Source organism: Peromyscus maniculatus, chromosome 10 (assembly GCF_049852395.1).
Source record: "Peromyscus maniculatus bairdii isolate BWxNUB_F1_BW_parent chromosome 10, HU_Pman_BW_mat_3.1, whole genome shotgun sequence".
In the NCBI taxonomy this organism is placed as follows: domain Eukaryota; kingdom Metazoa; phylum Chordata; class Mammalia; order Rodentia; family Cricetidae; genus Peromyscus; species Peromyscus maniculatus.
Window position 1 is genome coordinate 99,648,883 of NC_134861.1, and position 26,103 is coordinate 99,674,985.

At 38.6% G+C, this 26,103-nt stretch overlaps 1 protein-coding gene across 4 annotated transcripts in view; it reads right to left on the bottom strand.

Annotated features, from left to right (window-relative positions):
- The window catches only part of Hfm1 (helicase for meiosis 1), an 87,182-nt gene that overhangs the window by 46,182 nt on the left and 14,897 nt on the right, over positions 1 to 26,103 (bottom strand). For all 4 annotated transcript variants that reach the window (XR_013043088.1, XM_076546901.1, XM_076546900.1 and 1 more), the window contains exons 5-19: positions 24,134 to 24,396; positions 23,838 to 23,885; positions 18,405 to 18,475; positions 17,797 to 17,929; positions 16,801 to 16,952; positions 15,994 to 16,071; positions 15,628 to 15,783; positions 10,328 to 10,528; positions 10,157 to 10,245; positions 7,645 to 7,688; positions 7,141 to 7,242; positions 6,630 to 6,775; positions 5,160 to 5,254; positions 4,032 to 4,165; positions 512 to 559 (exon numbers count right to left, since the gene is read on the bottom strand). Coding sequence is in view for 3 of the 4 variants with exons in the window: in XM_076546901.1 (XP_076403016.1) it covers positions 512 to 559; positions 4,032 to 4,165; positions 5,160 to 5,254; positions 6,630 to 6,775; positions 7,141 to 7,242; positions 7,645 to 7,688; positions 10,157 to 10,245; positions 10,328 to 10,528; positions 15,628 to 15,783; positions 15,994 to 16,071; positions 16,801 to 16,952; positions 17,797 to 17,929; positions 18,405 to 18,475; positions 23,838 to 23,885; positions 24,134 to 24,396 (1,760 nt within the window). In the remaining variant the exon portion in view is untranslated. The remainder of the gene's footprint in view (positions 1 to 511; positions 560 to 4,031; positions 4,166 to 5,159; positions 5,255 to 6,629; positions 6,776 to 7,140; positions 7,243 to 7,644; positions 7,689 to 10,156; positions 10,246 to 10,327; positions 10,529 to 15,627; positions 15,784 to 15,993; positions 16,072 to 16,800; positions 16,953 to 17,796; positions 17,930 to 18,404; positions 18,476 to 23,837; positions 23,886 to 24,133; positions 24,397 to 26,103) is intronic.

The following is a 26,103-nucleotide window of genomic DNA, read 5'->3' on the forward strand; positions in this document are numbered from 1 at the left end:
TGTTTATACTGAAAGTCTCAACACAATGAAAACATAATAATGTTTAATTAAAATAAGTGCTTATTGAATTTTTATAAAGACAGGTAATGAAATACATTAAAGTTAAATCTTAAAAAGTTAAAATTTGAAAAGGAAATTTTGCACAGATCGGGATGAGAACCCCACAATAAATCTAGGATTATATTTTCAATTAAAATTAAGCTTAAAAAGGAAAATAAAGTGTTTATTAGTAATGTTTTCAAAGATCAGAGTCATTTTAAAAACAAAATCCAAACTAACCAAGTTAACATACTATATAAGGGCAAATATTCTGACAGAATTAATCAATAAATACAGAAAAGCTGTACATGCCAAGTTTTGTGTATGAAAAATAAATAATTTTTAATAATTTTTTCTCCAGATAAGTTTACTTTTAAAAATAATTAACATATCCTTATTTCTTTAGTAACTGACATTTTTTCTCAAAATTTATACACTATATATAGAAATATTAGAATGAAATACATCTAACCTTGTAATTTTGCTTCGATTCCATCTTTGTTCAATCCAGATACAAAACCTGTGAAGTCATAAAACTTTATTTAAAAAATCAGAGTGTATTTAATCAGCCTTTATAGGTTCAATTTAAACTTCACATAAAGAAGAGCATCTATATTTCATATATATTAATAACAGTCTAATGAGCTCAAAGAGGCTTAACTATTCATGCAACACAACCACTATTTTGAAATCTTTTCAATATCAACTGGCTATATTTTGTTTTTTAAAATGGTATTAAGTAATCAGAAATACAATATTTCAACAAAAACTACTATGTAGAGTCAGCTTTAAAAATCTATTTTTGTTATTTTAATTATGTGCATGTGGATTTGTGTAGGGACAAATGCACTTGAGGCAGGTGTACATAGTCAAAATTTGTAAATGATCTATTTTTCTATCCACAAAATAGTTGATTAAACTGTGGTATATTGATACAATCTGGGGTTGCACTATAATAACAAAATTATTACTAATAGACTCAATTTTATGAAGCAACCTCATGAATACTATGAATTTAAAGGAACTGAAGACACACTGGGCAGTGGTGGCACACACCTTTAATCCCAGCACTCAGGAGCAGAGGCAGGTGGATCTCTGAGTTTGAGGCCAGCCTGGTCTACAGAGCGAGTTCCAGGACAGGCTCAAAAAAAAAGAAAAAAGAAAAAAAGAAGAAGAAGAAGAAGAAGAAGAAGAAGGAGGAGGAGGAGGAGGAGGGAAAGTGAAGAAAAGAACAAATACTTCCATTTACCTCAGGTTCAAGATCCAATGAAACACAAGGGGACTTGTGGAAAACCTTCTATATACTGAACTGGATTGTGATTGTATGTGGGTGTCTGTGTCTATATGTGTATATTTAATTGACTTTTATACCTAAGATTTGTGCAATTTACTGTGATCATGCAATATAAAAATTCTCTATAAAAATAAATTACTCATGAGAAGAAACAAGTGCAAATTAAGAATAAATGACACTGGTAAGAAGATACAGTGTATACCGCAGGGTTTATGTGAATGCAGTACACTCAACCACTGTTGACAGCTATGTACGCCATTACGGGCAGCAACCTAGCAACAGCTATTACATACATAAGATGCATGTACCTTCTGACCGGGAAACTTCATTTCTAAGAATTTAGCATGCAAATGGGTTTGCACAGGTGAAAACACATCGCTGATATCAGCAGATCATTTTTAGGATGAGCATGCGCATCAAGTGAACTGCTTAGAGATGACCTGGGGCTGGTTAAGAGATGGCTGCTCTTGCAGAGGGTCTGGTTTGGGTCCCAGCACTCAGGTCAGCAGTTCACAATGGCCTGAACCCTTGCTGCAGGGGATCTGATGCTCTCTTCTGGGCTCTGTGGGCACCTGCACTCCCGTGCACACACACCCATGCCCCACACACAGACATAAAATAATATGCAGATAAAAGAGAGTATTATTAGCTACTTTTCAAACCTTACAAGTCAGTGTGGAAGTTCCTCAAAAAACAAAGGGGCTAGAGAGTTGTCTCTTCAGTTAAGAATGCTTGCTGGCCAGGAGGTGGTGACACACACCTTTAATCCCAGCACTCGGAGGCAGAGGCAGGTGGATCTCTGTGAGTTCAAAGCCAGCCGGGGCTACAGAGTGAGTTACAGGACACCCAGAGCTACACAGAGAAACTCCTGTCTCAAAAATCAAAACAAGAACAAATCAAAATAACAACAACAACAAAAGAATGCTTGCTGTTCAGTCACGAGACTGGAATTTGGATCCCGGTATCTACCTAACAAGCTGAGCATCCTATACATGCTCATAAACACAGCTCCAAGAGAGGTGGGAACAGGAAGATGACTGGGGCTGAGAAAGCATGAGCTGCAGGTTCAGTTACAGACCCTACCCGAAGGAGTACAAAGAGTGACGGAGGAGGCCATCTGACGCTCTTCAGCTTCCACTCACGAGACAGGTGCACTCATCCCTACCCACCTATACATGTGCACTCACACAGACACATATACAGACATATGTAGACAGACGAATGGATAAAGAAAGCACGGTAATCTATACACTGGATTTTTCCAGCCATGAAGGAAAATGAAATCATGACATTGGCAGGAAAATGAATGGAACTGGAGATCATTATGTTAAGTGAAATAAGCCAAACTCAGAAAGACAAAGACCACATCTGATACCATATATGTAATCCAGATTTAAGTGTGTGTATGTGTGAAGAGAGTAGACTATGAGAAGGAGAGCTTTTAAGAATGATGGGAGAAGGTAATGGATCAGTGACATGAAGCAGAAGGCAGGACCATTTGTGGGGATCTAGAGGTCCAGTCACGGGGGCTGTGGAGGTAGAGAGGGCAGGAGGAGGGAGAAAAGCAAGAACACAATGACAGAAAAGCATGACAATGTCATAGTGAAGCCCATCACTTTCTATGCTGGCCTAAAAATTAATCAATCAGAAAGTTTCCAGGACATATTAGGGAAAACTAGAAAAACAGTGCAGAACAGCAGAACAGTAGCAGTTAAAGTACACTCAAAGACGACGACAGTGGCACGCAGCTCTACATGTCGAGTGGCTAAGGCAGGAGATTTCTGTGATTCATGGTTTGCCAGGCTACATAGCAAGAACTTATCTCTTTAAAAAATGTTCATAACAATTTTGATACTCTTGCCTCCAAAAAGTGAATTCCTTAATTCCTCTCCCCTTCATGTGGCTAGGAGTACTAACTTGTTTTTAAAATAAGTGATAATGTGTGACCATGGTTACAAATAAGGAAATGCAGTGTTTTATTCAGTCAGTCTCATATTATTCATCCTGCAGGAAGAGAGATGCAGGAAGTCCACACTGAACAAACTAAGCCTCCAAACAGGAGCTCTAGGAGACAGCCTTCTTGGATGAGAATCCTCAGGCCTGCCGTAGCCTTCATATAACTTCCGCCTTCAACAACATGTTGACAACACTCAAGAGACTGACCCAGAGCTACTGGCTGACTCTTGGCTTCATAGACTGCACGAGAGAATAAATGTTGGCTGTTCCAAGATATTATGTTTTAAGTAATTTGTTAGAAAACTAATACAACAGAACATTGTTTGCATTAAAAATGGAAAATAAAATTACACCTTATTTGCTTTTATTATTTGCTTTGTGTTCTTATAAATTGAAAAATGAACAGCCACAAATTTAGAATAAGAGAGCAGCTAAATGATAACATGAACAAGATTCAAAACTATAAAGCTTTAACTTACTTTAAATTAGTTTAGGTACTTAAGGTTTTTTTTTTTTCATTGAGTCTATTTTTAACAGTGTTCATTTAAAAATATCAAAGGACTAGGTGTAGAGCAGACAGTGTGTTCTCATTTTTGTACACTCTTGCCTCTGAATACATTGGTGACTGGTACTATTTTTCCTGTTGCTTATTAGTTTCTGTAAACTATTCTGTAACAGTATAAATACAAATCCCACTGGTTTGAAAAAAAAATCACTATATTTCCAGGTCAGAGTAACAAACCGTAATGAGATGGGTTTTTCAGAGCTCTGATATACAGCAGGGTTGATCGGATCCAGTCCAGAGCAATGCTCACATCTGTGATGGTGTGCAGTACTATCTCTGCATTTAAATGGTCAATAAGATGTCTGTGCAAACTAATGGGGAAAAAACTCTGTGTTACTAATGTGAATTTCAAGAACATAAATCTTATTTTCTAAACTTTAATAATATATAGTATACTAGTTGCTACTTTAATAATTCATGAAAAGTAATTTTAAAAAATATGAGAGAAAAATCTTAAAGTCAGCTCAACATCTTAAAAATTTGAGATTTCTCCTTACTTCATAGTTCTAGAAGATACATTTTTGTATAAGAAAGTCAGAACAGTGATGGTAGTGCAGATAATGCCCTCTCTTCCCCAAAGAGGAGTGCTTATGACATACTGAAAACAATCCCAGCAGTCATATTCTCTCGTTATAAAACAAAAGTTTAAGGTGTGAAAATATTTCTCTTACTAAAAGTGAGTAATTACAAAATTAATACTCATAAATTATGATAGTGATAATTAGTAAAGGACTTTACAACAAAGATATGTACTATTGTGTGCTAACAACTGTTACTTATTTGTCAGCGTTATTTACCAGGTACAAGAAAACACGAGATACAACGGAACCCACTCTAAGAGTTGTTACCAGGGAGGGGGAGGGTGGAGGTGGGTGGGCCTACCTCAAAGAAAGGAGCAGAGAGGAAGAGAGAGTGGGGATCGAGGAGCGCCTGCGTTTACGGTCACCTTGGGCATGTGTCCTTGGGCTTACGTAGCTACGCCATGCATGCGGTAGATTACATGATTACGCTGTGTGCAGACTGCGTGACCACACTGCACATGGTTACGTAGGACGGAGGCCCTGGAGTGACTAAGCATTCTGCCTGACTGCTGACAGCACAGGAGCAGTCATGTGACTCCAGAAGTGGCCAGGATTAATACCAAGCACCATCACCAAGTAAAACTGTTGTCTTTAAATAAATCTATTTAATTCCTAAAATGACAAATGCTTTATAGAAAATCTCCAAACCAAACTTCCTTCCCATATATTAAGGAAAAAAACAACAAGTGATATTAGTTTTTCTTTTTGAGCTGTTCTTTGTTACCTGCTTTCTACAGTGTCGTTGCAAGTTAACATCTGAATGTACTTCTCTCTCGTACTTAATCGGGTCATAATAACGGCAGTAGCTGTAGTGTCAAACTGGAATGTAACCAAAGCACAGAGATTAGCAGAGCCCAGACCACATTACTGGGGCAACCCTTTCCTCAGAACCTTAAGTTCACACTGAATGGTTCTTTGTCTTAAATAGTGGGCCAAACGGACTAAAATCTGCTTCTGAATTTTAATATTAACAAAAAGTTTCATTTAAAAAATTCTCAAGAGTATAACTGTAAATATCACTTTTGCTTCAATATAACATAATTTTGACGATGTTAATGTCAAATCTTCTAAACTGAATTAAAAACTTACGATTTAGTGTAGTTTCCATAAATGCTAGCTAGTTTTACGTCAACTTGACATAAGTTAAAGTCATCTGAGAGCAGGGAATCTCAGCTGGGAAAACGCCTCCATCAGACTGGGCTGTAGGCAATCCTGCAGGGCATTTTCTTAATTGGTGATTGATGTAGAAGAATCTAGCCCATTTTGAGTGGGGCCATCCCAGGGCTGTGGCGGTCCTGGGTTCTATAAGGAAGCAGGCTGAGCAAACCAGTAAGCAGCACTCTCCACTGCCTCTGCATCAGCTCCTGCCTCCAGGATCCTGTCCTGCTGAGTTCCTGTCCTGACTCCTGATGATAGACCTTGATGTGGAATGTACCACAAATAAGTCCTTTCCTCACCAAGTTGCTTTTGGTCATGGTGTTTTATCACAGCAATAGTAACCCTAACTAGGACACCACATAATTTGATATATTTAATTTATCCTTTAAAATTAAAAACTTGTGTGACATAACATACTTTGAAAATGATATTTTCCTGAATTTTCTCTTAGTATCTAAATGAATGACTCCCTCATTCAAACACTTGTCAGACATATTTTGAGAAAGATATGGACTGACTTTTAATTGTAACATTAGTGCTACAACCCTGGGATGTTACATGTTCCGTAATGCACAACAACCCTTTTCAATGAAAAACTCCTCATCCAAAATGGCAAGACTAGACATGTGGCATATGCCAGCAATGTTAGTATTTAGGAGGCAAAAATAGAAAGATGGCAACTTCAAGTCCAGCCTAGGCTACATATAGAGATCCAGTTTCTAAAATAAACACACATAAAAATGACAAAACATATTTTTTCAGAATAAAAATAAGATGAAAAATCCCTTTAAAATTCCTTTACCAGTACACTTATTTATACATCCACCCTTTCATTCAGAGAGTAGTTGGAATGGGAAGAGTACATTATACTCTTATAATCTCAGTTAGTGAGTCTTGTCTATGTTTATTCCTCCATTAAAGCTGATCTTTAAATGACATCATTTTTTCAATCTCATTATAAAATGCAAATTAAAAACACACAAGCCCTTTCTTGGCTACATTTAGAATGTTCAAAAGAAAAGCCATTGTCCCTCACCTGAGGTCTGCCGGCTCTCCCGATCATCTGCAGAATGTCCGTCTCACTGTACTCCTCAAACATGCCTCCACTGTAGTGCATTGTGGACTTGATCACTACCAGGTGAGCCGGCAGGTTCACTCCCATAGCTAGAGTACTGGTAGTGACTGCCAGAGTGAAGAATAATCAAGCCATATAACTTTATTATCCTGGGAAGACATTTTCTTATAAAAGATATAGTGATGTAAATGGAATAAAACCTTTAAGAAATTTAGAAAAAGGAATAGAGGACTTTATAATCTAAAATAATAGTGTACCTTAAAAATAAAATAGCTAATAAGATCTTTTCAAAGTGTACTAAGTTGAATGAAATGATAAAGAATTAAACTTTGCCAAAGAATTTAGTATAATACATATATTCACAATTCTTTTTTAGTTCTTGAAGAAATGAATCAGAATACTTAAGCTTTTTTTCTCTTAAAAATAAATTTCCAAAATACTTTAATATACACAAGAACTATATTTTACTTACAAAGAACCGGGAGATCTCCAGAAGTAAAGAGTCCTTCAACCAGTTTCCTATCTGAGAGCTCCATCCCAGCATGGTGGTAACCAACACCACACACCAAGACATCTACAGCAGGGATACACCACTGTCAGCCATTGCTACCCAGGATGATGACCAACACCACACACCAAGACATCTACAGCAGGGATACACCACTGTCAGCCATTGCTGCCCAGGATGATGACCAACACCACACACTAAGACCTGTCAGCCACTGTTACTACTTCATCATCCATCCCAGCATGATAACCAGCACCCACACCAAGACATCTTCCACAGGGATCCACCACCTGTCAACCAGTGCTACCACTTCACCAGCACGGACCCTCCTGTCTATATTTAAACATGCTATTCAAAAGTTTTCTCTAGACTGGAGATGTGGTACTGTGGTAGAATGTTTGGCTTGGCATGCCTGAGGCTCCAAGTTCAGTTTCCAGAACAAAAAAAGAAAATTGTCTTTAAACCTACCTTTTAATTTTGAATCCCTTATAGAATATGCAGACTTCTGTAACCTATTAAATATAAAATTAATAAGCTATACCCTGTAACATCAGGAAATTCTGAAATAGTTTATTTTAAAAATAAAGAAATCTTCACAATACCATTATCTGAAAGCTATCTTTAAAAAACAAACAAACAGAAAACCGCAAGCTCTGAAAGGTTTTATTAAAGGAAAACTTTCCCCATATCCTTTCTATGAGTCTGTCCTGGCATGCTTCCAACAGTAAGGGACTGCCCTGGGCAGGGGCAGCTACTCTGTAGCAGTGGAAGTCCTGCAGCTGTCTTTAAAGGCAGGGACTGGCTCAGGGAGAAGTGGGGGAGGGGAGGGAGGGGTGTGGGGAGAGACAGAAACAGAGCACACCATATGAAATGCCCTTACAAATACGTGCCAACAGGGATAGCACAGGATATCTAGCTCTCCTATTCAGAATGTATTAGCTGTTAACATTTAAGCTCACTTCTCAAGCACAAATTTAGAAAAACAGAAACATCTCATTTTCCACACATGGTTACTGTGTGCACGGAGTCAGAACTAGAAAGCTAGCCCATAATTTGTCTAGCAGTGCTTGTAAGAAATAAGGAGTTTCAAGCCCGTCCTGGTGACAGCGCGGAAGATGGAGGCGGAGGCCTGCATGTGCAAGCAGTGCCCGTCCACGCTGCAAAATAAAAGCGAAGGCAGGGCCGGAGGTGGTCGGGAGTAACGCCCTGCCTTCCACATACGGCCCACCTGACTTCAATTCCCAGTGTCAACTTTTACTACTACACATCACTAGTAAGTGAAACAAAAACAGACCTAACTTTGTATTGCATTGTACGTTTCTCCCTGCCACTGGCATCTATTCATAAAGACATTTTTACTTTGTAAAGAAAATAAGTTAAAGGGGAGAAGGAAGTTCTGAAAGAGCTTTGATAACTTTGGAAAGGATCTGGGTACTCTCAGGAATGTAGACAGCTGGTAAGCTTGGTTCTTAAGTATGTGTAAGAAAACCATGTTGTTTTCTATTTTCTTATTGCAGATATGAAACTATGAGTTATAATTTTCTCATAGTCATAATACTCTTTAAGGATTCACAACAAAATGAACAGTAGGCAAAAAGACATGCCATGTGACTAGTAACATAAACTGTCTACACACAGGAACTTTAGAAATGTTGCCTTCTGTCATTATCAAATTATGATAAGGTAGTTTATTCTCATACTGAGTCCTAGTGAAGATACTGAAGCTAACTGATGCCAAGAATGGTGGTATATGCCTGTAATTCGAGCACTCGGGACACAGAGGCAAGATTGCAAATTTGAGGCCAGCCAGGGCTACCTAGTCAGACTCTGTTTCAAAAATAAAATAAATCATTGAAGCTGGAGGCTGAGTATATAACTCCTGACAGCCTGCTTGCATGTATGAACAAGGCCCTAGGTTTCATCTACAGTGCTGAAAAAAATTAATGCAAAAAAAGAAAGAAAAGAGAAAGTGACATGAATTGAAGTTGAGAGAAACAATGTGCCCGATGGCACACAGGTGGACAGTGGAGTGCTGTAACTTAAATCTGTCTCTACTGTCACACTACTCCAGTTCTGGCATTTCATTGCTGACAAAACGTCAAAACTATAAAAAGAAATAAAGATTAAAAAGTGGTGGGATCTGGGTGGGTGGTGGCACATGCCTTTAGTCTCAGCACTCGGGAGGCAGAGAGACAGGAGGATCTCAGCAAGTTCAAGGCCAGCCTGGTCTACAGAGTGAGTTTCAGGACAGCCAGAGCTGTTACACAGAGAAACTCTGTCTCAGAAAACCATAAAAAAAAAAGGAAGGAAGGAAAGAAGGAAGAAAGAAAGGGATGGGAAGTGAAGAAAAGATCGAAAGGAACTTTCCTTAGGGGATGAGGTAAGAAGTGAGAATGGGAAGAGGAATTAAAATACTGCATACACTTCTGTTCAAGGAAAAGATTATCTGAAACAAAGGACTCCACTGTGTGCAGCAGACAGACAGGAGGCACGTGACATGTGACCTGGCACTAAGGGAGCCTACAGCCTGTGTATTTCACCTCACAGCAGTTAGTGTTTGCCTGAGAGGACAAGAGTCTATGCAAATGAATCTCCCATAGCACAAGAATTCCACACATCTTCCAAAACTGCTTTCAGAATTGGTCTGCAAGCAAGGGGACAAGGTTTTTAGTGGTCAGGTCATACTTCCGACTACAGGTGACATTGCACAACTTGGTCACTGTTCACACCCAACAAGCAAAGGGCTCTGAACTACTGACAACTACTTCTGGCCTCCTCTCCTGTACCTATACCTATAATTCCACTCTTACATTTCCTCAGCCGACCCGCAAAGCCACTGCTGTTTTCATTGTACAGGTAACAAGCTAGGCTTGAAGCTGTTGAGTAACCTGCCCAAGGCTAGGGGAGGAGGCACTTTCTCATTTCACCCGACTAGTCCTCAAAAGAACCCCCACTCTCGAGAAGAAGTTAGAGCACATACCTCAGTTTCTGCTCCACTGTGATAATAAATTTAGCATCTTTTACAAGAACAGAAGCAGCCTGCTGCACACCTTTCCTTGTGGCACAAAACTGAAAAGGAATTAGTGACCTCTGTATCAATCAGGTTAAAAACTCAACACCACACACAAAACCAGCAACTAATAACCCTTACCACAAGTGTGGGCTTCTGATCCGAGTATGTTCGTATAACACTGTACACTTTATAGTTGAGGGCTAAGTCAAACTTGAATTCAGTTTGGTTACTACTACAGGGGAAACCCAGGACCACTTTCTGAAGTTTCACAGGTCTATGGCTCTCATCCATTTTCAGACATACAGCAGGTCTCTCACCATCCGAAAGCCATTCTGCGATCTGAAAAAAACAGACGCGTGTGCATTACATTCTTTTTCTAGTGAAGTTCTATAGCTAAAAACAACACAATTCTAGACCACGTTAAAGTCAAGTTCTGAAAGTGTTTAATCAAAGCATCTTTTTCAACATTACAGATTTCACTGACACTGCTCTATAGATATGTTACTAAATGCTACCAATAGTAGTGTTTCAAGACCATAAACACTTTCTCGTGGTAAATTCTGACTAGTTATTAGTATTTTGTTTGACATTCCCGCATTAGAGCCCAAACTAGAATTAAAATCAATTTGGTCATAAAAATCAAAGTTCCCATGGCACCACAGTGCTGGTTATTGTTCAGAACTATTCCTGGAAATGACGGAAACATTTGCACTTCCCTAAACACTAGCAGCATAGTAGCAGAGGTTGGTCTTCTAACCAAAGAACAAATAAGCTTTTTAAAAAATAAATAAATAGTAAGTTAAAAATAAATAAATGGTAATAATAATTCATTTTTAAAATTTATGTATGTATGTATGTATGTATGTATTTATTTATTTATTTATTTATTTATTTATTTATTTATTTATTTATTTATTTATTTATTTATTTATGTGTGTATCTGCTATGAGTGTGTGGGTTCCTGAGGGGGCCAGAAAAGAACATCAGATCCCTTGGAGCTGGAGTCAGTGAGGTTCCCAACCTGAGTGCTATGACTCAACTGTGGTCCTCTGAAGATCAGCAAGTGCTCTTAACCTCTGACCCATTTCTCCAGACCCCAAATAAACTCTTGAGAGATGGTAGTAATTCAGACCCAGTATTAGAATTACTAATCAGTGCCTGATTCCGTGGTAAGAGGTCCTCATCCTTCCTTGCTCTAGTTAGTAACTGGGCTCCAGGCCTTGCCATGAAACTGCCTCTTGTCGGGGAAAGGTTTCTTGTTGGAAAGGCAGGAATATGGAAATAGTTGCAAGATTATTATGGGACAGGATCTGAACACACAGGAATTTGCATTTCTAGCGGGGTGGAGTGGTTGGCCAAGAATAAGGATTATTATTTTAGAGGAATATTGAGGGAAAGGACAAGAAAAACAAAAAGAAACTAGTGTTCACAGATCCAGTGATTATCACAATGAAGAAAGTTTCAATAATGTGATGGTATTTTTATAAGAATTGCTGTAAACCAGTAAAATGAAAAAAGAAAAGGGCATCACTGACTTGGTTAAAAAAATTTATGTAGTTGACAAATATATTAAAATACTCTAGTCAGTAAAAAAAAATCAGTGAAGTAAAAATCTTTAAAATAAGTATGTACATTTGAGAATAATTTATTACTATAAAAATAATTTCAAAGCCAGGCGGTGGTGGCGCATACCTTTAATCCCAGCACTCGGGAGGCAGAGCCAGGCGGATCTCTGTGAGTTCGAGGCCAGCCTGGGCTACCAAGTGAGTTCCAGGAAAGGCGCAAAGCTACACAGAGAAACCCTGTCTCGAAAAACAAACAAACAAACAAAAAATAATAATAATAATAATAATAATTTCATTATTTTGTTATCTAATGTTAGGATACAAAAAAATGGCTGCTAACAGGGAATAGAGAAATGACTTCTTAAATAAACGAATATAACTTTTATTGAAGGCAGTGTCCCCTGAAGGTTTAAACTAGCATTTCACTTACTTCATAGTATGCTAAGAAAATGAGTATGAATATTTTCAAAGATATATTAACTTCAGCACTGTTTATAACAGAGAAATGGAAATAACACTATATTATGAGATTAGATAAAAAACAAACTACAAAAAGTAAAGAATATTTGATAACATGGAAATTCTTACAGGTAAAACAACAAAAAATATATATGATTCCATGCTGCTATGGTTAAGATGTACTTTGTAAATGTCTCCCAAGGGTTTATATGCTAGAACCTGGTCCCAGTGTAGCAACAATGCAGAGGGAATCTTCAAGAACAGAATCTAGTGCAAGGTTGAGCATGTCATGGAGGATGCTGCCCCTGGAGGAGAGTAACACTGGCCTTACAGAGTAGGTTTCTTGAGAGTGGGTTGTTAGAAAAGGGTGAGTCTGGGTAGGTCTGGTGCTGCAGGCCTGTAATCCCAGCTCTGATAAAACCTGGACTTTTTATTTGGCCTGATCTGATTTACTGCGTTGGCAGAGAGGTTTAATGTCGAGGTACAGAAACTTTTCATCTGGTGTAGTGGCCCCTGGACACGTGGGAAAACCACTCCACTACTTACACATCTCTCTGCCAGACCAGATCGGCTCTCAGCCTGGAGAGTTACCCCTTCTAAGTCGCTGCCTTTAGGGGTCCAGGACGCTCCTCCTCCCAATTTCGGGGTACCCTTGCCAAGATGTGGCTGCGCCTGGGGCATCCCACCTGTTCCCACTCAATGCGATCCTCCCTGGATGTCTGGGATGCTGGGACATCCTGGCCTTGGATCTTCCTCTACACAACCCAGAAGCCTATCCCAACGGACGCATTGCACTTTTGACTTCAGGTCTGGAAAAGGCTTGTGAACCGTTGCTTACGGGTTAAGTCTGATCCCCAATCGCTACAAAACTTATCCAAAGCAGCTCCCTCATCCAGGTTTGGGAGCACTGCACTCCTGTCCCCTCCCCGTCTCACTGCCCCTTCTCTCTGGAGCTGCCCTCTCCAGACCTCACCCAAAGAAAGCCCACCCAGCAGCAGCTCCTTCCCCAGAGGGTGTTTAAGGTCTGCCCTACAGCCTTCCCCTAGTGGTTCCCCCCCTGGCTTCTCCTCTTTCCCAGGACTGCCCGGGAATGTTTTGCTCAGATTAAACCTGGACTTATTAATTTGGTCTGATTTGACTGACTGCATCGGTGGAGAGGCTTAATAACGAGGTACAGAAACTTTTCAATAAGAATGAGTTTTATGACCTAGAAGTAATGCTCAAGATTTAGGGGGAAAGGGTCTGGGATAAACAAAACAAATCCTGGGGAATATGGGCGGAACCTGGCTCAACAGATAACAAAGAATCACCAGGTTATAAACTCCATTCTTCTAAAGCATTCCTGGAGAAACAGCTAAGCAGCTCACTCCTTTGAAGAGAGAATCTGTGTGCTTAACTTTTCCTGGCTTCTCCAGTGCTTGTCTCTGTGCACAGGAATTTTTGCCATCTATACCTTGTCTATATGTTTAAAAGAATAAAAATTCTATATTGTTCTTGAACATGAACAAAACCAGTTGTAATTTTAGAAGAAATTTAGAGATAAGAACAAAATTTGTTATTGAAACAGACAATATAGCAACAATTTACAAAAATAATTTCTTTTTTTTTCCTTTTTTTTTGGGGGGGGGTTCGAGACAGGGTTTCTTTGTGTAGCTTTGCGCCTTTCCTGGAACTCGCTTTGGAGACCAGGCTGGCCTCGAACTCACAGAGATCCGCCTGGCTCTGCCTCCCGAGTGCTGGGATTAAAGGCGTGCGCCACCACCACCCGGCTTACAAAAATAATTTCTAAGTAGTACCAAAAAACAAATAAACAGGCTGACAAGTAAACAGGAGTGAGGAAGAATAAGACTATATACTTGTTTTTAAGAAGTTTGCTTAGGGGCTCGAGAGATGGCTCACAGGTTCAGAGCACTGGCTGGTCCTCTGGAGGACCTGGGTTCAATTCCCAGCAACTCAACTCACAAGCATCTTAACTCCAGGTCTCATTTTTTTTTTTTCTTTCCTGAGACAGGGTTTCTCATTGTAACAGCCCTAGCTGTCCTAGAACTCACTCTGTGGACCAGGCTGGCTTGGAGCTCACAGAGATTCACCTGCCTCTGCCTCCTGAGTGCTGGGATTAAAGGCGTGTGCCACCATCACCTAGTATAACTCCGATTCTAAATGACCCAACACCTTCTGACCTCCAAGAGCACCAAGCACATATAAACATATATGCAGGCACAACACCCATATATGGATAATAAAATAAAAGAAAAAGAAGTTTGCTTAGGGATTAAAGAAAAAGTCATATATTATTACAGAAAGTATAATACTCCAAACAACTGTCGGCCTACACATTCATGTCCCAATAACCATGAAATCATCCTTATGGCTATACTAAGGACAAGTCCACATACCTGCATTTTAGAAATAGTCGCTAGTGCTTACCACAATACAGACACACAGAACTGAGGGAAAGTGGGTGGTCACCCCAGCCACTGTTTGGTTTTCTCCACCACACTGTTATACAATTAAGAGTCAGCTCATCCAGCAGGCGGCGGTACACCTTTGGACACAGCACTGGGGAGGCAGAGCTCCATGAGTTCAAGGCCAGCCTGGTCTACAGGAGTTACAGGACAGCCAGAGCAGTTACACAGAGAAACTCTGTCTCAAAAAACCAATAAATAAGAGTCAGCTGTGGTATTGTATTCCCCGAAATATTGTGCGTGCTAATAAACTTATCTGGGGTCAGAGACAGAGCAGCCACAATATTAAACATAGAGGATAGGCAGTGGTAGCACACACCTTTAATCCTAGCATTCCAGAGGCAGAAATCCATGTGTTCAAGGATACAGCTAAGCATGGTGACTCATCATGCCTTTAATCCCAGAAAGCGAGCCTTTAATCCCAGGGAGTGGTGGTACAAAGCAGAAAGGTATATAAGGTGTGAGGACCAGAAACTAGAAGTATTTGACCTGGTTAAGCATTTGGTTGATTAAGCTTTTAGGCTTTGGAGCAGCATAGTTCAGCTGAGATTCATTGGGATGAGGACACAGAGGCTTCCAGTCTGAGGAAACAAGACCAGCTGAGAAGTTGGCCAGGTGAGGTTAGCTGTGACTTGTTCTGTCTCTCTGATCTTCCAGTTCACCCCAATACCTAGCTCAGGTTTGATTTTATTAATAAGAACTTTTAAGATTCATGATACAGTCAGCTCATCCAATGATCATGACACATTACTAGCTAAGTAACAAAGTGTCTGAAATAAGTGAAAACTATGAATTTTAATTAAAAGCAAATAGCAGAAATCTAGCACTAACTTTCTACATATACTAAATTTATTAAGTGACTGATAGAAAATGCCTTCTTCTCTGAGATCAAATTGATTAAACAGTCCATAAATAATAAAAAATCAAGCAAGTGAAGATTGTGACTTACATCCTCAGTATTGGGAATTGTTGCAGATACAGCTACAAATCTCATAGGAACAGGGCTGGCATTTTTTAAGGCCCTGGATAAAGACTGTACAGTTTTCATTCTGCTAACTACAACCTCAAGAGTTGGACCACGGTTTTCATCTTTTATAATATGCACCTAGGTAAGAAATCAAGAGAGAATCATTAGGTATAAAACAAAAAATCTATTTAATCAATTAAAATATACAACATTAATATTTTTACTTAGAAAAATAAGCATTTTCCAATTTGAAAGACTAAAAACATTATTTTACTTAAAATGTCATTTCTTTCCATCCATTTTAAACATCATTTTGTGTCTGTCTCTGAAGGTGAATGCCTTCATTACCTCATCAATGAGAAACAGTCGAACCAGCTGGACTAAAGAGTTGTCTCTCCACTTCCTAGTCATGGTGTCCCACTTTTCCTACAGGAAAAAATGCAAGTGGTTTATTCTACTAAGGAATCACAAGCATTGTTTAAGATACTGATAAACCTTATCAGACCTATTACAAACAAGGGCAACATTTCAGTTGATTCTTTAAAATCTCCCCAAAGAGTTGAGGATTAAAAGTTACTTAAATGATCTTAAGAGTCCTAAAACACAAGGTCTTCAGTCTTTGAAATAATCACAAGTCAAAATCGAATCACACTCTTCATGTTTGATGTGTGCGGACGTTCTGCTTGCATTTGTGTCTGTGCAACATCTGCATGTAGGTCCTGTGAAGACCAGAAAAGGACATCACATCTCCTGAGACTGGGGGGTGCTGGGAATCAAACTCAGGTCCTCCAGAAGAGTAACCCAGCCTCTTAACCACTGGGCCATCTCTCCAGCCCACTAATTATATACTTTAAGCCCTATCAAGGCATCACTTCTATAACATATGCTTGGACAAATGAATATAAGGAAAAAACGTGGTTATAGATTGTCCACAATTACAAATTGGTTTGTTTTACTCGTTGTTCATATATGTGATAATTTCTCTTCCACTTTTTTATCTATGGATATTCTCTCCATATCCTGAATAACAGTACTTTTATGGTAATTAGTTTACATTGCAAATACATGCTTGTACTTTGTATTTTTCTAACGATCTTTCTTAATGAAGATAAACAAATATTTTCAAGTAAATAATGAAACATAAATAATACTTACTGGAGTTGTCATAATTATATTGGCATGCTGGATCTCAAATAGGTCATCCATTACTGTATCTCCAGTAAGTTCTTTACAACTCAAGCCTATTGGTCCAAATTTTTCTTTCCAATCATCAAACCGCTGACTACAAAGGGCTTTTATTGGTGCCACTAAAATAATATATTTATTTTAAACACCAGTGTAATTTTTAAATTGTTTTCTCAAGGTCTAGTTAATAAAATTAGTCTAAAAGCACACGCTTATTGCTGTATAATACTGATAAAGTGAAAGCTAAAAATACAAACATAGGTAGCTATTAAAGCAGTCACCAGGAAGAACTAAAAACTGAAATGGAAGTGATTGCTGAGGGAATCTAAAAAACGGGGAGAGATGGAACAAGTGATTATTGATTTTTTCATAAGAAGTCTTTTGTGATTAGTCATTTCTTTTAAACTGTGTACATACAGCACTTAATGGAGTTTTATGAAATATACATCCCAAAAAAATGAGAACAGTTTTTTCTATGTAAAATTCTAGAATTGTAAAATATATGATTATTTGTTCATTTTGACTGTCCTCTTTTTTTTAAATGTAAAGTTCAAATCCTTAATTCAAATACATTATTTTCTATTTACAACTCTGGGAAAATGTGTTTCAAATTTAATGTAACAGATGAAACCAATTGTGACATGTCTTTATTACACTGCACAGAGGGCTAGGGTTACAGCTAAGTGGTGGAGCTCTCACCTAGTGTATGCAAGGCCCTCCCCGAGCTCAATGTCTAGCACCACATACACACATGAGCAAAAACGGGAGACTCTGTAGGTTAGTGGTGCTCGGCAGCATAGTACTTGTCTATAGGTTCAGTCACAGCACCACAACTAAATAAATTAATAATATTTTTAATGTATGAGCTACCAAGCTACCAAATAATAATCTCTGCTCTGAATTTAATTGACTTCATGTCTGCTTCACTCTTTGACTATACTTAACATTTTTACAATATATACTTACTGTAAACAATTTTCATGTTGAGCCATGGCAATGGTACTTCCATTAACAATCTTGTTATCGCAAGTTCAAACACTACAGTTTTCCCAGAACCAGTGGGGGCACAAATCACAAAATTCCTATCTGTGTAAAGAAGCTAAGAGATAAAAAGTCAACTGATTATCAATATATAGAATTTTTATATACAGTCTCAATTTTCTAGAAAATGTACTTTAAGAAGATGGTGTGGGGGGGGGGGCTGGAGAGATGGCTCAGAGGTTAAGAGCACTGCTTGCTCTTCCTAAAGGTCCTGAGTTCAATTCCCAGCACCCACATGGTGACTCACAACCACCAGTAATGAGATCTGGTGCCCTCTTCTGGCCTGCAGGGATACGTGCAGACAGAACACTGTATACATAATAAATAAATCTTTAAAAAAAAAAAGATTAGGAATATAGCTTCAAATGTGTTTACCTCCACAATTCCTAAGTGCAGTCCTGCTCTAGACATTTCAACCTGAATAACAACACATTTTGTCATATTATACTATTTTGTCAAAATGAATGCTAGACCTAAGAGAAAATTATCCTTTACCCTTAAGAGAACTTCTTATAAATTTATAAGATACTTACATCATCAAAGGCTTTGGATTGTATGTAGTTGAAGTAAGGGAATTCTTTGAATATACTTCTAAATTTTGCCGCTTAGAATAACATTAAGGAGTTAAATGTTTCAGAATTTTAAAAAATGTTTACTTTTAATTTAAAAATTCAGTTTTAATTCTATTGACTCTCACAGTATCCAATGATAAAGTTGTAACATTTGCTATTTTAGTATCTAAGAATTAATGGAAGGGAGCTGTTCTTGCAGAGACCCTGGGTTTGAGTCCTAGCACCTCCACGGTGGCTCATAGAAGGTACACAGAATCTGATGCCTTCTCCTGCCATTGTCAGGCACCAGGTATACATGTGGTACAACATACACACATGCAGGCAAAACACATACAAATAAAATACAATTTTTTTAAATAAAAAAGATAATGAAAATGATTCTACTCTGCTTCCACATTCCTTATTCTAAAAATAACTGATAAAATCTCTGTGGGAAAACAAAGTTACATAAGGAATATAACTTGCAAGTTAAATATGATGAAGGAGATCTGAATATATAGAGACATGCCTAAGAGCTATTTTTAGTCTGTTTTTCTTACTTGTCTTGACTAAGACATTTTTATATTGTCTTTAACTTTCAAATTTTCACTTATTAACTGATTTTGACAGTTTCATTTCATTAATAGAAGTGTTCTGGTCAGTTAATCTTGAATCTCTGCATTTTTAAATATTATTTGTGTTGTTTAATTATCAGCATATTTGCTCAGTAAAATGAACTTGGACTATACTTCTTCCCCTGTTAGAAAGTTTAAAAATATTAATAGGATAGTAAATCACCCCATTCTCTAAAGTGAGACTCTATTGCCAGATTCAGGAATATTAACGGCACTCTTCTTAGGAAGTTGCAACTGGTCAACTACATTTATTAGCACCATATGCAAATGCATTACTAGATCTAAGTCACAAAAAAAATGAGTTCCTACAAGTGAGGCCTTTAGGATTTATTAGGGGGCAGGAACAATGGCTCAGTAGTTAAGAGTACTTGCGGCTCTTGCAGAGAACTGGAATTCTGTCCTAATACCAACATCATGTAGCTCACAAACCCTGTGATCCTATTCCAGGGGATCCATTGCCCTCTTTTTGGATTTCATGGTCACCTTCATGCAGGTAGTGCATATATAGACAAGTAGGTACAGACCCATACACACAAAAGAAAATTAATAAAAACTTTAAAATATATATTTCAAAGAACATAGTTGTCTAAAAACTCTATTTTTATGATGTACTTAAATACTCATGGGTTGTTGTAGTAATGCTTTTTAAACCTTAAAAATGGATTATATGACTTTTCTGTCTAAATTTCACCCTTCCCTTCAAGAAAATGGCTACAAGGCCCTTCATCCTACCTCCCAACTCTCCCTCCAATCTTCCACCAGCCTTCATTGCTCTGACTTCAGATCCTCTGTTCTTTTAACCTCAGACTCTTCTCTAGTTACAATGGGCTCTACTATTCAGAACGTCAGCCACGACGTACCTGCCATGACATCTCCCCTATCTCTCCCCTGTCTTCATGCCTCATTCTACTCTCAGGTCTCCTTTGTTCTTCCATCTTATTGCTTGTGTCTCACATCTTAAGAAGGTTTGCCCTGTTTACTTTATTGAATGCTGTATCTTGAGCCTTCAATTCCAGCAGTCTCAATTTAATTCTCTTTTACCTGTTCTACGTTTTCTTTCCCCATGGTACTCATCACCTTCTAAAATTCATCTGACCCAATTTTTACAGTTACTGTTCAGATCTACCTCAGCCCATCTTCCACTGCAAGATTAGCAGTAACTCAAGGACAAGGACTCATTACCTCTTTTCTTAATTGGCATATCCACAAGTTCAGAACAGTGCCTAACTTAATGTAGGTTTGCACTTACTAAACCATATGGTTAATTTCTAAATCTTCACTTGACTTTCAGCATGTCATAATATTGTCATAATATATACAGACAAGCACACACACAAGTGAAAATAAAAACTTTAAAAAATATATTTTAATTATGTGACAAAATAAAAACAAAATTTAGAGTTAGTCAGAGTCCACCAGCTTTTTAAAGAACCGCATTTTCCCTCAAGGAATGTTTTTCCATATAAAATATTTATTTATAACAAGCCTAGAAGTGGCCTATCATGCTGGTTTTTCTCTCATTAGCTAGGTCTGCATCAATTTATATTCACAAAAATGAGTGTTTGATTCAGAGTACAGGCAGATCCAGTCTCCCAGTGCACGACAAACTCTGCCGTTAATGCATCATCTATCATCACTGTGAACACTCGGAATCAAGTTTTCCTTTTGTCCGTGACTCCCAGCAGCACCGCTGCAATTGTCTGCTACACTGGGGCGTCTGCACAACTGAGGAGGCAGTGCCACAGCAATCTGACCAAACTTGGGACGTCCTGAAGATTCAGCTAGAGAAACACACCGAGAAAGACCCCGCAAGGACCCACGTCTAAGCAGTCCACAAACGCTGTCTTTTACTTTGAACACATTCAAATAACAAAGTACACAGATCAGCGAATTTGACAATATATGAAACTGTTAAAAAATAGACCAATGGATACAAGTATAGACATCTATCTTTGTAGCTCTACTGAAGTGTGCAGCACACTGAAGGGTGCTGTAACATGAAAAGTCTTTAAAACTTTTCAAAGGCTAGTATTAAATTATGAAAAATTTTCTAACAAAAGAAGAACATCCCATTATACAGATAACCTGTTGTGTGATATTTTGATTGTGTTCTGACAAATAAAGCTTGCCTGGAGTCAGAGGGTGGAGCTAGCCACTAGCTGACCATAGAGGTTTGGAGGACTGTAGCGAGAGGAGATAGAAAGTGGTAAGGCAGGGCTGGGAGAGGATCTCAGACCTTTTGGTGGGAGGAATCGGAAAGGTAGGAAGTGACTATGGCTGCTCCCCTGCTTCTCTGATCTCTTAGGTTTTTATCCCAATATTTGAATCCTGATTTTTTATTAATAAGATTAATTAGATTTATGCTTCAATAACCAGACAATATTTTAATTATATTTTTGAGATATGATTACATTTCTCCCTTCAAACCCTCTCCCTGTCCCCCTTCAAATTCATGGCCTCTTTTTCAATGTTACTGTATGCATATATGCTTGTATATATACTAGAATAGAATAGAACATAACAGAATATAATAGAACATAATATAATATACTTTTCTAAATATAACCTTCTCAGTCTGTATAATGTTATGTATATGTATGTTTTCAGGGCTGTTTAGCACTGAACAACCAAGGGGAAAGACCACCTCTCCCGCTCCCAGTGTTCCTCAGTTGCCTATAGTTCTTTGGGTAGGGCTGAGGTTTCCTGGACTTTTTTCCCCGTCCACTCGGCCATTGGTGTCATCCTTGTTCAGCTCACGTTTGGGTGGCCATGTTCCCCAAACCTTATGAGTATAGTTTCCACTGTTACTAGGCGTCACACTCGCACAGGAAGCTCCCTGGTCCTTTTGGCTCTTACAATTGTTATCCCTCCTGTCCTGCAATATTCTTTGAGTCTCAGGGATTATGCTGGTTTGGTAAAGTGATGGTTGCAGGTTCTTCTCTGAGATCCATGAATTCACTAACACTGAGATGGGAGCTAAATTTCCACTACCAGCATGGCCTCCCTCCTATTGAGTAGGTCTTCAGTCCAATTAGAGAGCTGTTGGGTACCACCAAGGTACATGTGCCATTACTGCACCCTTATGATTATTGTACCATGCTGGTTATTGATGTGGTTCATAGACATCATAGCTGATCAGTTGGTTGCTCCCTCTTTTGGAAGCTTGCATGTACTTTCTAGTACTATGAAAGCTAGTCCTCAGAGATGGGATATTTAGGTCTAACTAGACAATAGTTAATTGCCTACTACTAAACTGTTTCTTATTTTCCCCTTCTACTGGTGCAAATACATATGTGTGTCTTAGTTAGGGTTTCTATTGCTGTGAAGAGACACCATGGCCGTGGCAACTCTTATAAAGGAAAAACATTTAATGGGGTGGCTTACATTTTCAGAGGTTCTATCCATTATCATCATGGTGCGACATGGTGGCATGGAGGCAGACATGCCACTGGAGCTGGGAGTCCTACATCTTGTTTCACAGGCTACAGGAAGTGGTCTGTGACACTGGGAGTAGCTTGAGCATGGAGACCTCAAAGCCCACCCCCCAGTTCTTCCAATAAAGCCACACCTCCTACGAGTGCCACTCCCTTGGGGGCCGTTTCCTTTCACACCACCATAACGTGGCACCCCAGAAGTTGACCTCGGGTGTTTTTTCTTAGCTCTCTACTTCATACATTGAGGCAGGCTCTCTTGCTAAAACTAGAGCTTGCTGTTCCAGGCTATTCAAGCCAGTTAGCTTGCTCTGGTGATTCTATCTCCACCTCTCTAGTTCCATGACAGGCTGCTGTGCCAATCCAGCTTTTACTGGATTCTGAGATCTGTTCCCTGTTTGTGGAACTGTATAGGATGGATTAGGTGTTGTGGCCTTGTTAGAGCAGATGTGTCACTGGGAGTGGGCTTTGGCCATTCTCAGGCTCTCTCTCTGCCTTCTACATGCTGATCCAGATGTGAGCTCTCAGATGCTTCAACCAACATGCCTGCCAATTTTTGCCACTCTGCCCTGCCATGATGGACTCTTAGCTCTCTGAGGCTGGAAGCCCAATTAAACGCTTTCTATTATAAACTGCTTTGGTCATGGTGTTTTATCACAGCTATAGAAAAGCAACCAAGATACTGCTCAGTATCTGAAATTCACTTTCTGCTTTTCAGATGTAAAAGGGATATCACCACCAGAATATTCTGAATACACTCAAGTATTTACATCAGAAATACTCAAACATGCAAACTTGACTATTCATTTCTTTTTTGTTTTGTTTTGTTTTGTTTTGTTTTTCAAGACAGAGTTAATCCATGTAGTTTTGGTGCCTGTCCTGGATCTCCTTCTGTAAACCAGGCTGACCTCGAACTCACAGAGATCCACCTGGCTCTGCCTCCCTAGTGCTGGTATCAAAGGTGTGTACCACCATCGACCAGCCCATTCATAACCTTCAAATGAAACTCCTTCTAAAATAGTAAAACTGTCCTCAAATCCACAAAATGTCCAATTTGCTTTGAGTTCTCCTATTTGATTTAATACAATATCTCTATTCTTGTTCTACCAAAAGAAATTTTTTATACATAAGTAAATTTCTGTGTTTAAATTGTCAGAATGAAACAGTTCCCAAACTGGACCAGCCTGCAGACCACACTTGAAGTAGCACTGACTATCATACAATGTATCTCTTAACATGACCCAAAAGATTTACTTTTCCATCTTTTTCTATGCTAACTAAAATAAACACACAAGAGTTGAATGAAACAAAACATTTTAAATATATAATTTCATAAAAATGAAGGATACGGATTTCTGTGACAGCCTTCAAGGAACCTAAGCCATTTGGGGTTATACCTAAAAGCAAAAGATACTACATATTTATAAGGATATTTTTAACCATTTCCATAAAACAGCTCCAATAAATTTTGTATAACATTTTACTGAGAAGTTAAAATATAAAGATACAGCTACAAAATAATGCAATATAATAAATGCATCAATTCCACATGGAGAGAGAACTTACTCTATTTTGTATTCTCCATTATGCTAATAAATGCAAATTAGTTTGTATTTTCACAAAAAGCAACTGAATAAAAAATTACCTTGAATGTCATGAGGCTGAGATGCAACGGAAAAGGATGGTACTTTGAATATGTTTTCTCCAATTTCAGAAGCAGAAAAAGCATCATTTGCTTTCAATTTATTTGTAGAATATTGAAGTTTCTGCTTACTATTGCTACTGTTCCATGATTTCTCTTTGTTTATTTTTGTTTGGGCTAGTTTCACTGGGCTAATATGAGAATCCAAGTTTATATTTTCATTAGCATAATCACATTCATGTATATTGTCACATGTTCTAAATAATCTGGAAAAAAAAAACCATGGTTTCTGCTTTTAACATTTGCTTAAAAACTAGCACAAGATATCCACTTAAAAACATCCATAACTACAGTTTATCACAGATTTATGTCTCTTCATTTTCCTAAAACTCAGCTAAGATTTTTGTGGCAGCTTGTCTCCAAGATGGCTCCCATGATCCTTGTCTCCAAGTAGTCACAGCTTTGATGGTCTACAAACTGCGTCACTACATCAGAACTGAACCATGTAACTGGTAGAGCACCCTAGTATGTAGTGCTGTAAGTAGGTGACTTCGAGGCTAAGTCACAGAGACACTCTCCCTTCCCACAGGGGTTTTGGATAGCTCATGCTGCGGAGAGTTAATTAGCATACCATGGAAACATTTAAAAACCCTGGAGAGGCCCATGTGGAGAGGTACTGAAGACTCCGGCCAACAGTCAACACCAACTGACAGACAAAATGAGTAGTTGACAAAAACAGACCAAGAGTCCTTGGGAAGTGTCAGGTAACCACATACAACATGGCATTTTGTTTGTGGCCCCTTGCAAAACCCCAATTATGCTTTTTCATGGGAGACCCCAGACTCAAACTACTAATTAACTTGATCCTAACTCATAAAAAAAAACTATCAAAACTAACAAAGCTTACTGTTGTTTTAAACCATTAAGTTTTGGAGTAATTTGTTCACAGCAATAGATATCTAATTAAACTGATGGAAATCAGCTAAGTGCTGAGGTGGGATGCCCACTAAATAAACTATAATAACAGCAGTTTCTCTAATCAGGTTACTGTAGGATGCAAAGGTCCTCTTGTAGGGTCCTGGCCTAGTAGATAAAAGGATTCAGAAGGAGCTCAGAAGGGAATCTGATGATGATTTATTGGAGAGAATAATAAGGCAGCCAAAAATGTTGTCTGCACAACTGTGAGGAAGGATCTAGAAAGAGGAGCAACACTTTCTGAGCTTGAAGTTAGAAAGCAGACAAGTTCACTGGCAAGTCTGTGAACAGCTGCATGGATGGAGGGGCTTCTGGTCTATGTCAGTGGTGACCCCCAACCATACAATTATTTTCATTGCTACTTCATAACTGCAAATGTGTTGTTATGAACTGTAATGTAATACCTGTATTTTCTGATGGCCTTAGGCCACCCCGGTGAAAGGGTCATGACCCCTAGAAGGGTCATGACCCACAGGTTGAGAACCAATGCTCTAAGGGGACAGTTTTTCCTCCCATTTTTATAAATTGCTTTCAGTCATATTTCTTTTCATTTTTCAGCCTTAGGTTGAAACAGGATTTTAGGTTAATAAAACAGGATTTTATCTTTAACACATACTCAACTGCTGACAATTCTATCACTGAAGACAGAAAATTCAAATACAGATAGGTGAAAAACAGAATCCATTAAAAAATGATCCTGGGAATGAGAAATAACTTATGCCCTAGAGTGACTCCATACACCACACCGTGATATTGGTTAAAATCAATGACTGGAACCAGGCAAATCTGGACTTAAGTACAAACCTCATCCATTTTTTTTAGGTGGGTGATTTTAAAGTTATTTAGATTCCAGTTATCAACATTCTATGGAGCTTTCTAGTCCCCTGAAAATGCTTCTCCATGAAGTCCTTTATGTCTTCAACTTCACTGATACTTTATTTTCTCCAGTCTTAAAAAAAAAGGCTCTGCGGCTGGGCGTTGGTGGCGCACGCCTTTAA